The 12945-nt window shown below is 43.7% G+C and overlaps 1 protein-coding gene across 1 annotated transcript in view; it reads left to right on the forward strand.

Annotated features, from left to right (window-relative positions):
• The window catches only part of TMPRSS13 (transmembrane serine protease 13), a 122543-nt gene that overhangs the window by 88256 nt on the left and 21342 nt on the right, over positions 1-12945 (forward strand). The window contains exon 9 of the mRNA XM_068240883.1: positions 3076-3242. Coding sequence (XP_068096984.1) covers positions 3076-3242 — 167 coding nt within the window. The remainder of the gene's footprint in view (positions 1-3075; positions 3243-12945) is intronic.

Genomic DNA, 12945 nt, shown 5'->3' on the forward strand with positions numbered 1-12945 from the left:
TTACTCACCTGGCAGGCTGGCACTGGCACGAGTCTTCTCTCCCCGTCTCCTCTCCCGGCCGGCTGCTCAGGCGCGCAGTTCCCACGGAGCTCCCTCCCTCCTCCAATCTCCCGCGCTGATTCATGCAGGGCTACGGGAAGATGGCCACCCGAAGCCCTGTACTGGAGACATAGTCTCCAGAGCAGGGCTTTGGCGGCGGCCATCTTCCCGTAGCCCTGCTCTGCTCTGCCAGCACTGGCGGGGCTGCGGGGAAAAAGTGACGTCACGCCGACGTCACGGAGCCGCCGAGGCCCCTAAGATCTTGAGGCCCCAAGCGACCGCTTGGTTCGCTTTATGCCTCGCGGCGCCCCTGATGCCACGTTATCGTTGCATACACTAGAGCATACATCAATGAAAAGTATGCTTCCAAGTCATTACTGAGCATGTGCAAACAGTCCAATGCATCTAATAACGCTTATAACGTACTGCATACAGCACTTTCTAATAACACTACACGTTACACACAAACGCAACATGTGCACTGTGAGTGTCGCACATACTTACTATTGCTGTGCGTTAGTCTGCGTTGAAACATTTTCTAACGTGCGACTTTAACGTCACACTGTGAAAGAGGGAAGCGGGAAAAAAGGGCGCATGCCGTTAGTGGACAAAAAGGGCGCCGCCATTCACTCTCATAATAAATAGCGTTTAATGGGCGCCGAGCAGGAAAAAAGGGCGCAGGACATAAATAACGTTTACAACTGGCACCAGGAGATTTTTAATGATTTATACGTGTGCTTGTGGTGATTTACGTTTATAAAATGCACCCGTGCCGAATAACGTTTATAAAAATACTAAACATATTTATCTTATTTAACTAATTAAAACATTATTTAAAGTTTTATCCCATACTGTTTGTAAAACATTATTATTCACAAAATAAAGCGATCAGTACGTAACGTAAATTGCAAAATATTTTTTGCATCCACAATTAGTAAAACATTATTATCCACATAATAAAGGGGGGTCTTAGGTTTAGGCACCACCAGGGGGGTCTTAGGTTTAGGCACCAACAGGGGGGTCTAGGGGTTAGGGGTAGGTACAGGGAGGGTTACTTAGGCACCAACAGGGGGGGTCTTAGGTTTAGGCACCAACAGGGGGGTCTTAGGTTTAGGCACCAACAGGGGGGTCTTAGGTTTAGGCACCAACAGGGGGGTCTTAGGTTTAGGCACCAACAGGGGGGTCTTAGGTTTAGGCACCAACAGGGGGTCTTAGGTTTAGGCACCAACAGGGGGGTCTTAGGTTTAGGCACCAACAGGGGGGTCTTAGGTTTAGGCACCAACAGGGGGGTCTTAGGTTTAGGCACCAACAGGGGGGTCTTAGGTTTAGGCACCAACAGGGGGTCTTAGGCTTAGGCACCAACAGGGGGGTCTTAGGTTTAGGCACCAACAGGGGGGTCTTAGGTTTAGGCACCAACAGGGGGGTCTTAGGTTTAGGCACCAACAGGGGGGTCTAGGGGTTAGGGATAGGTACAGGGAGGGTTCTGTGTAAGAGTAGGCTTAGGTAAAGTTTTCATAAAATTTAAGTAATAATTACTAATGTTTTACAACACTTATTACGAACGTAGTTATATTTATATCATCGTTATAAAGAATATTTTCAGATTTTATTATAAGAACAAACCGTAAATGAAGGTTATTCACAATAATATAGAATTATAACAATTAAACATATATTATTGTTTTTTTCATAAACGTAATTATAAGTTTAACTTTAGAAACAGGGAAGAATAACGTTTTCACAATTTCTGACTTCATAAACATTATTTAATGATTTATAATTTTGTTAAACCTTATTTGTAAACGAAATATAGCACACTATTTTTATAAACCCTATTAATGATTAATTATTATTTAGAGTTTACACCCCGCGCCCTTTTTGTCCGGGCGCCCTTTTTGTACGTACGCGTGAAAGAGGCCTAAATCTAAGCAATTGTTGTAAAAGTAAAAAAAAACCACAACAAAAAAAGCAAGTTAAAATCTAAACTGATATAATTGATCCTGTTTTATAATGGTCCATACAGTACAAACTGACTTGTTAGGAGCAAAGCCAAATAAAACATGGCTTCATCTGCTGAAAGTCATTTATTTTTATCAAACATTTAGGAAAGATAACTGAGTAATTTTATTCCCCAACCCCCTTTCTTCTCCCGATAGCCACCAATTTCTTTTGTTAATTTTGCATTGTTTTTTAATTGGATTACCAATATTTCATTTTTTTTCAGGATAAGACTTTTTCAAACATAATGAATTATCAATGTTTTATGAGATATATATATATATATATATATATATATATATATATATACAATGTTGGACTGGACTGAGAATTTAACCACTTGAGGACCGCAGTCTTAAACCCCCCTAGTGACCAGGCCATTTTTTACAAAATAGGCCACTGCAGCTTTAAGGGCTCACTGCAGGGCCATACAACTCTGCACACAAGTGAATCCCCCCCCCCCCCTTCTTTTCTGCCCACCAACAGATCTCTCTGTTGGTGGGCAAGGATCGCTCCCAGGATATTTATTTTTTTATTGTAAATATTTATTTTATTATTTTCTTAATAAATATGACTATTATTATTATTTTTTTGTATCCTTCCCTCCCTCCTTCAGTCAGCCAATCAGCGTGATCGGCTGTCATAGGCTTCAGCAGATCACTTTTTTGCCTCCCAGGGGGACAGCCGTGACACGCGGCTGTCCCCAGTACAGCGCTGCTATAGATCGCAGCGCTGTACAATGTTAATAGACAGCGTCTAACAGTCTCCTAGCGGTGATCGCCACTGGGAGGCTGATGGCGGAGCGGAGCTCTGTCATTCATGCAGAGATGCGTGCACATCGGCGCATGCGATCTCCTGCAATCTCCGCCTGCAGCCATTCACGCCAATCAGCGTGGAGTGGTCCTGAGGCTGCCCCGTTGCTCACGCCAATCACCGTGGAGCAGTCACTAAGTAGTTAAAGTAGTTAAAAATACCACCGCATTCATCTATAACGACCTTGCTAAGCTATATTAACATATCTTTCCACCTGTTTTACAGCTCTTATCCACTTAGTGACTGGAGGTTAGGTGCTGGCTCAGTGAATCTGAACCAAATGCGCAGCACATCTGGTGTTTCAGCCATTATAAGACACGAGAACTACAACGCTGAGTCTGATGATTATGATGTTGCTCTGATGAAGATAAAAACTCCCTTTGAATATTCAGGTAAGCATTAGAGAAGGCCTGAACTGTTCGCTGGCGGACAGTTTCTGGCGATTGTTGTCTGCTTGCGTCTGTTCGCAAACATATGCCGTGTTCGACCCACCCCCTATACATTATAACAGTGAGTCAAAAATTGACCCCTCACCCCAGATTCAGTAGACACACGGCAGCCAATCAGCTATCCCTCCCACCTGGACCCCCCTCCCCACCTATCAGAAAGCCAGTACAGCAGCCATTTTTCGCTTCTGTGCTAGGGAGATCAGGGAGAGTGTGCTGCTGACAGGGATAGCGTTAGTTAGGCTTGTGTTCTGTGTCCTCAGAGCAGATTCTTGCTGCTACCATGGCGTCCTGAACAGCTAATAGCCCTTCTTAGGGCTGGTACATTGTTTTTCTTGCTATTGTATTGCTGTTCTGTGTGTCCAGTGCACAAGTATGCTGTTGGAGACTGGTCTGCTGGTCCAAGTAGTGCACTGACTAGATAACCCAATAATCCTTCACCGCCACTTAGGGTTGCCACCCAGCCGGTATCTCTCCGGCCCAGCCGTAAAATTGATTAAAAAGCCGCTGCCGGAAAAATGTTTTTACCGGCAATGTATCCAGCCGGTAATTTGGACTGTTCCACAAGAGCAGAGGGGGAGACGCCTGATCTGTTACAATAATACTTCTAAGGCTACAGGCTGTTCTCCCCCTCAGGCTCCCTCCCCCATGGTGCTGTTCCTGTTGATACGTCTAGCGTGCTGCGTGCTCTACGTGAGGTCACTGTGTGGAGACTGAGCAAGCCTGTCAGGAGGGAGTGCTGAGCAGCCTGCGCGGACTGAGAGCGGAGGAGTTCTCTGTCTGTGTAAGCAAAAGTGATGGCAGAGGCAGCCGAGGAGGGGAGCCTGACTCTCTCCATCCCCCCTCCCTCTCCTGGGTTCCCTCCTCTTACGGTGTCCTCCCTGTGTCTGCATTCAGCCTGGTAAGCGGCTCACACGCGTACGTACGAAAAGGGCGTCGGGAAAAAAGGGCGCGTGGTATAAACGATAAATGGAAATATCGTTTATAGAAATTATTGTGTAGAATTTCGTTTATAAATAGTGATTTAAAAATGTATAAATCACTAAATAATGTGTATGAGATCGGCAATTCTTAAAACGTTAATCTTCCCTGTTTGTAAAGTGAAACTTATATTTTCGTTTATTAAAAACCCTCCCTGTACCTATCCCTAACCCCTAGACCCCCTGTTGGTGCCTAAACCTAAGACCCCCCTGTTGGTGCCTAACCCTAAGACCCCCCTGTTGGTGCCTAACCCTAAGACCCCCCTGTTGGTGCCTAACCCTAAGACCCCCCTGTTAGTGCCTAAACCTAAGACCCCCCTGTTAGTGCCTAAACCTAAGACCCCCCTGTAGGTGCCTAACCCTAAGACCCCCCTGTAGGTGCCTAACCCTAAGACCCCCCTGTTGGTGCCTAAACCTAAGACCCCCCTGTTAGTGCCTAAACCTAAGACCCCCCTGTAGGTGCCTAAACCTAAGACCCCCCTGTTGGTGCCTAAACCTAAAACCCCCTATGGATAATAATGTTTTACAGACATGAATAAATAAAGAATGTAAAGAAAAAAAATGTAAATTATTTTTTTGGGTGGATAATAATGTGTTAGAAATGTTTTAGAAATAGTGATTTATTATCTTCATAAACGTTATTCGTCACGGGCTCATTTTGTAAACTTAAATCATCACAAACATAGTTATAAATCCTTAAAAATCTCCGGGCGCCGTTATAAATCCTTAAAAATCTCCGGCGCCTTATTTTCCCCGTTCAGCGCCCATTAAACGATATTTATAATGAAAGTGAATGGGGCGCCCTTTTTGTCCACTTGTCTCATGCGCCCAAATCTACTGCTTCCGCTCACACTCCTTTATCTCCTGTCCTGACTTTCTTCTTCTTCCCTCTGCCTGGCTATTCATTCCCTCTCTCCTCTCCTCAGCATGGCAGATTTATTGCTGATGCTGCCTGTGTGTAAATTTACACCCTTCCCCTGCTGGTTACTTGTTTTATTTGCTGCAGGACAGCCCCTTGTTTTCCTGTATGGCTATGTGTAGTTTTTTTGTTTTTTTTTTGGTACTACGTCCTTCTGGTTCATTGCTGCTAATGGCATTTAGGACACCTGTAATATCATTAAAAAAAATAATAATAATAACTTACCTGGGGCTTCTACCAGCCCCCTGCAATCACCGTGTGCCCGCATCGGGACAAAATGAGCCTCGGGTCCCCCGCCGCGGCTCACTTTAGTTTTTCCGGTCAGGCGTGGCCACTGCGCTTGTGCGTTCCTGGCTGCACACGACCTCACTCCCACTCAGGTCCCCAGGAGTGTCCTGCAGAGGTGCAGTACAAGGTTTTCTCATACTGTGGTGGATGCTCTCGGCTATGTGAGCGGGAGTCAGGAAGCCCGTGGCCAAGGCCGCACAAGCACAGTGGCGGCGCCTGACCGGAAAAACAAAAGTGAGCCGCGTCGGGGGACCAGAGGATCGTTTTGTCCCTGTGCAGGCACACGGCGATTGCAGGGGGCTGTTTAGAAGCCCCAGGTAAGTTAATTTTTTTAATGATATTACAGGTGTTCTTTAACAATTACCATATTTACCACATCTACATTCTATATTTTCAGGGGACATTAGCCTTAATGTCGATCTTTGTACGCTGGCCAATACAACAAGCACCATCTTCTCCACGCGACCGGCAGCTTCTGCTCACTTTGTAATTCTTGGCAGTCATGCACATGTGTGCCGCAATGCATGCTGGGAGATGTAGTCCATGGATGCAAGTAGAGTGTTGTACTCGCATCCAGGGACCTCATCTCCCAGCATGCATTGTGGCATGCATGTAACTATGCCAGGAATCATAAAAGCTGATAGAACCTGGTGATCAGGTGGAGAAGATGGCACATGTTGTATGGGCTGTAGGTAAGTAATGGTACTCTACCCAGCGGCACACATCATTATGAACCTCCCTTATGTTGTATCCACACCATACAATTTTTTGCCAGATCGATTATTTCCGGCTTGTCCGATCTTAAGATCGATTGATTTTCTGAGCATTTACTTCTATGGAAATCGATCAGAAAATCACTCAGAAAATCAATCGATCTTCAGATCGGACATGCTGGAAAAAATCGATCTGGCAGGTAAATCTGCCAAAAAATTGTATGGTGTGGATACAACATTATGGGAAGGTTCGTTTTTAGTAAACACAGTACAGTAAATTCCAGTGCTCCGGTCACTTCAAAGGATACTTGTTATTCTGGGCGGGCTCACTCTTTAAATAACATTGCTACTTATCTAAAGTACATTTGGGCCTGTCCATGATGAAATATGACCATGGGCACTTTCTGTTGTATGGTCACAGCCACTTTCCAGTGTGTGGGCATGCATATTTTTTTGCTACGTGTGCATAGGTATCTACATAGCACTGTCACTTAAAAGTTTCTAGAGCTACCCCTGCATATTTATGTCACTGACTGTCCTCATAATCTAATCCTACCATAGTCATAGACTAATGTCCTACCATATTATTATTATGTATTTATATAGCACTGACATCTCCTGCAGCACATTACAGAGTACATAGTCATGTCACTGACTGTCCTCAGAGGAGCTCACAATCTAATCCTACCACAGTCATAGTCTAATGTCCTACCATATTATTATTATGTATTTATAGAGCACTGGCATCTTCTGCAGCACTTTACAGAGTACATAGTCCTGTCACTGACTGTCCTCAGAGGAGCTCACACTCTAATCCTACCATAGTCATAGTCTAATGTCCTACCATATTATTATTATGTATTTATATAGCACTGGCATCTTCTGCAGCACATTACATAGTACATAGTCCTGTCACTGACTGTCCCCAGAGGGGCTCACAATCTAATCCTACCATAGTCATATGTCTAATGTCCTACCATATTATTATTATGTATTTATATAGCACTGACATCTTCTGCAGCACATTACAGAGTACATAGTCATGTCACTGACTGTCCTCAGAGGAGCTCACAATCTAATCCTACCACAGTCATAGCCTAATGTCCTACCATATTATTATTATTATGTATTTATATAGCACTGACATCTTCTGCAGCACTTTACAGAGTACATAGTCATGTCACTGGCAGTCCTCAGAGGAGCTCACAATCTAATCCTACCATAGTCATATGTCCTACCATATTATTATTATGTATGTATATAGCACTGACATCTTCTGCAGCACATTACAGAGTACATAGTCATGTCACTGACTGTCCTCAGAGGAGCTCACACTCTAATCCTACCATAGTCGTAGTCTGTCTAATAGTCTGTCTAATAATATGTCTACCATATTATTATCATGTACTGTATTTATATAGCACTGCCATCTTTTGCAGCACTTTACAGAGTACGTAATCATGTCACTGACTGTCCCCAGAGAAGCTCTAATCCTGCCATAGTCATAGTCTAATGTCCTACCTACCATATTATTATAATGTATTTATATAGCACTGACATCTTCTGCAGCACATTACATAGTACATAGCCATGTCACTGACTGTCCTCAGAGGAGCTCACACTCTAATCCTTCCATAATCATAGTCCAATGTCCTACCATGTTATTATGTATTTATATAGCACTGACATCTTCTGTAGCACTTTATGCTGGGCATGCATGGTCAGTTTGTTCCTTATCAATTGAGCCACTGATGGCTCGATTGATAATATCCGACGTGTTCGATCACTGCGGGGATCGATTCCGCGCTCGACACCCGCGGGCGGACAATAGCGGCGAATCGAGCGGAAGATAAGAAGCGCCGGCGGGGATGAGCGGGAATCGATCCGGGTGCACGCGGGGACGCGGCGGGAGTCGATCTGGCGGCTAATCGGCCGCCGGATCGACCCGTGTATGCCCAGCATTACAGAGTACATAGTCATGTCACTGACTGTCCTCAGAGGAGCTCACACTCTAACCCTACCATAGTCATAGTCTAATGTCCTACCATATTATTATTATTATGTATTTATATAGCACTGACATCTACTGCAGCACTTTACAGAGTACATAGTCATGTCACTGACTGTCCTCAGAGGAGCTCACACGCTAATCCCACCATAGTCATAGTCTAATGTCCTACCATATTATTATTATATAGTTATATAGCACTGACATCTTCTGCAGCACTTTACAGAGTACATAGTCATGTCACTGACTGTGCTCAGAGGAGCTCACACTCTAATCCTACCATAGTCATAGTCTAATGTCCTACCATATTATTATTATGTATTTATATAGCACTGACATCTTCTGCAGCACTGTACAGAGTACATAGTCATGTCACTGACTGTCCTCAGAGGAGCTCACACGCTAATCCTACCCCACCCTTTTCTTGCCACCAACAGAGCTTTCTGTTGGTAACATCTGATTGCTACTGAGATTTATTTTTTTTAGTTTTATTTTTTTTTTTTAATAAAATCACGTATTTTATTTAAATAATTCTCCCACCCTCCCTACCCCTGAAGAGCCAATCAGAGCTGATCACCTCTCATAGGCATTAGCCTATGAGAGGGATCTTCTTGTGGCACGCTCGAGGGGACAGCTCAGTGACAGAGCTGTCCCCCATACAGCGCTGCAGTAGATTGCAGGGCTGTACATGTAAATAAACTATTTTTTAATGTATAACAGCCTGCCGCCTACGATCGTCCCTCCCCTGGTAATCTGGACAATCACGGCCAGCCATTTGCTTCTGCACATACGCGACCCGGCCGCTACTGCACAGGTGCGGAATGCTCCCCGCTGCGGGAGCACTACAGGGGTAGACGCATGACACAGAAGAGCGCGGCCAGCCAGATATTACTGGGGGAGCATATCAAGTGAATGGAGCGGCTGGTGAGGGAACCCAGGCACCTCACAGGGCTGGAGGAAGTTCCCCAGCTAAGTATAAATACACCTATTAAAGGGAACCTTAACTGAGAGGGATATGGATGTTTCCTTTTAAACAATACCAGTTGCTTGGCAGTCCTGCTGATCTCTTTGGCTGCAGTAGTGTCTGAATTACACATCTGAAACAAGCATGCAGCTAATCCAGTCTGACTTCAGTTAGAGCACCTGATCTGCTGCATGCTTGTTCAGGGGCTGAGGCTGAAAGTATTATAGACACAGAATCAGCAGGAGAGTCCGGCAACTGGTATTATTTTAAAAGGAAAAAGCCATATCATTCTCAGTTTAGGTTCCCTTTAATGCTGCCTCTAAGAGACCCAGAGCGAGCCTAATGCTAGGTACATACTATACAATTTTCTGACTTTTTTACTGTCAGATTAACTATTTCCGATCTGATTTCCGATAGATTTTCCATAGAAGTGAACAGAAAATCGATCAGAAATCAGATTGAAACTGTTGGAAATAGTCAGAAAATTGTATAGTGTGTACTTAGCATTAAAGGTCAACAGACCTGAGAGAGGGATAAGGAGGCTGCCATATTGATTTCCTTTTAAACAAAGCCAGTTGCCTGGCTCTCCAGCTGAGCTTTCTGGCATTAGTATGTCTGCATCAAACACACGAAAAAATCAGGCAGCTAATCTTGTCAGACTTTTAGTCAGAAAAATCTGATCTGCATGCTTGTTCAGGGGCTATGGCTAGAGGCAGAGAATCAGCAGGACAGCCAGGAAATTTGCATTTGTAAATAAATTATGGCAGCCTCCATATCCCTCTCAGGTCAGTTGTCCTTTAAAAAGTCCGTGACAAACCACTCCCACTTTTAGACCACACCCCTCAGGCCACACCCACAAGCCGGTATTTTTTTACCCTAAAGGTGGCAACCCTACCGCCACTACTGGCACATAATATCCACTACTGCTCTGCATAAGGCCTCACTGGCAGGGCTTATATTTTAAGGTGATTGTTGCACATAGCATAAACCTGTCACCTGACCTCTGTGAAGTGAGAATCAGTTCCTCACTGGCAGAGGTTTTTTTTTGTTTTTTTTATATTGTTAAAAAAAAATGACAGGAAGGGGCAGGCCACACTGCAGGGATCGTAGAGGTCATGCTGCTGTGATTTCCTGTATCCCTAGCATATTGCCCAGTGTTCAGAGGCCACGTACCTTGAACTCACAAAATGATGTAGTTGACTGGCTTACACAGCAGCCCCCCCCCCCCCCCCCCCCTTTCTACTGCTTCTGCTAGGAACCTTGCTGCAACATCCTCATCCTGCTCTAATGTGGACACTCCACAATGTCATTGCATTACCTCAATCCAATCATAGGGGCTGAAAACCGTCACCGCTACACAAAGATTGCCACCAAGAGGACTAATATTTACGTCCTGGAGGTGTCAACTAGTAAAAGCAATAATTCGCTCACCTGACGTTATCACTAAAGCTCTTTACGGTTATTTGCAGTGGGGTAAAAGTGGTGTTTCGTCTGTCAGTGTGAATCGGACCTAACCCTTACACTACCTGTTTGACGTGACCACACGCTGGACATTTTAAAGCACTTTTTTCCACAAATGTAGGAATGTAATGTGATTTCTTCCCTTTAGAGAATTCACCTGCCCATTGTAGTCTATGGCGTTGGCACAGTTCGCCAGTTCACGAACATTTGTGGACAATTCGCATTCACTGTCCTGAAAATTTTAAGTTCGCGACATCACTAGTAAGCATGACTACGTAAAGATGAGGAAAAATATGCATGATATGTAGGGATGAGCAAAATTGGCAAAATTTGATTTAGGATTCTGTTCTAGTTTTTTGAGTCAAATTTCACCTATGGTGTTAAAGGGAACCTAAACTGAGCGGGATATGGATTTTCCCTTTTAAACAATACCAGTTGCATGGCAGTCCTGCTGATCTCTGTGGCTCCAGTAGTGGCTGAATCACACACCTGAAACAAGCATGCAGCTAATCCAGTCTGGCTTCAGTCAGAGCACTTGATCTGCATGCTTGTTGAGGGGCTGTGGCTAAAAGCATTAGAGATACAGGATCAGCAGGAGAGTCAGGCAACTGGTATTATTTAAAAGGAAAAATCCATATTCTTCTCAGTTTAGGTCCCCTTTAATTTCCCAACTTCATTGCAAAACATGCTACTGTAACCAAATTTGCCATGTAGGTCAAGATCACTTGTGGAAACACGGTGCAATTAAAAAAAATACTTGTAGTATTTTATTATTATTATTTGTATTATTTATTACTGTTAGTATTTGTAAAAATCTGTTTAAAATGTTGATGCTAAAACATCCTTTGAAAACTGACAGGCAGCATCCATGCTGTCCATTTCTTCAATGTTAAATTTTAAAAGTATCTATTGTAGATTGAAGCATGGGGATGCTAATGAGCTAAACACTACCATGATTTCATCCCTGCCAGTTCAGGTATAAAAATGCATTTTCCCAGCGGAGTTTTAAAATCATTTTTTTTTCAGAAAGTTAGTTATCTAGATGCTGGTGTTTTTAAAGGAAAACTGTACTGAGAGGTATATGGAGGCTGTCATATTTATTTCCTTTTAAGCAATACCAGTTGCCCGGCAGCCCTGCTGATCTATTTGGCTGCAGTAGTGTCTGAATCACACGATAAACAAGCTTCGGCTAATCCAGTCAGGTCTGACAGTAATGTCAGAAACACCTGATCTGCTGCATGCTTGTTCAATGTCTATGGCTAAATACAGTGGTGTGAAAAACTATTTGCCCCTTCCTGATTTCTTATTCTTTTGCATGTTTGTCACACTTAAATGTTTCTGCTTATCAAAAACCGTTAATTATTAGTCAAAGATAACATAATTGAACACAAAATGCAGTTTTAAATGATGTTTTTTATTATTTAGTGAGAAAAAAAACCTCAAAACCTACATGGCCCTGTGTGAAAAAGAAATTGCCCCCTGAACCTAATAACTGGTTGGGCCACCCTTAGCAGCAATAACTGCAATCAAGCGTTTGCGATAACTTGCAACAAGTCTTTTACAGCACTCTGGAGGAATTTTGGCCCACTCATCTTTGCAGAATTGTTGTAATTCAGCTTTATTTGAGGGTTTTCTAGCATGAACCACCTTTTTAAGGTCATTCCACAACATCTCAATAGGATTCAGGTCAGGACTTTGACTAGGCCACTCCAAAGCTTTCTTTATGTTTTTCTTCAGCAATTCAGAGGTGGATTTGCTGGTAGACAGTAGAATTCATGGTTCCATCTATCACAGCAAGCCTTCCAGGGCCTGAAGCAGCAAAACAACCCCAGACCATCACACTACCACCACCATATTTTACTGTTGGTATGATGTTCTTTTGCTGAAATGCTGTGTTACTTCTACGCCAGATGTAACGGGACACGCACCTTCCAAAAAGTTCAACTTTTTGTCTCGTCGGTCCATAAGGTATTTTCCCAAAAGTCTTGGCAATCATTGAGATGTTTTTTTAGCAAAATTGAGACGAGCCTTGATGTTCTTTTTGCTTAAAAGTGGTTTGCACCTTGAATATCTGCCATGCAGGCCATTTTTGCCCAGTCTATTTCTTATGGTGGAGTCGTGAACACTGACCTTAATTGAAGCAAGTGAGGCCTGCAGTTCTTTAGATGTTGTCCTGGGGTCTTTTGTGGCCTCTCGGATGAGTTTTCTCTGCGCTCTTGGGGTAATATTGGTCAGCCAGCCACTCCTGGGAAGGTTTATCACTGTTCCATGTTTTTGCCATTTGTGGATAATGGCTCTCACTGTGGTTCGCTGGAG

The sequence above is a fragment of the Hyperolius riggenbachi genome, chromosome 6 (assembly GCF_040937935.1).
Source record: "Hyperolius riggenbachi isolate aHypRig1 chromosome 6, aHypRig1.pri, whole genome shotgun sequence".
NCBI lineage: Eukaryota > Metazoa > Chordata > Amphibia > Anura > Hyperoliidae > Hyperolius > Hyperolius riggenbachi.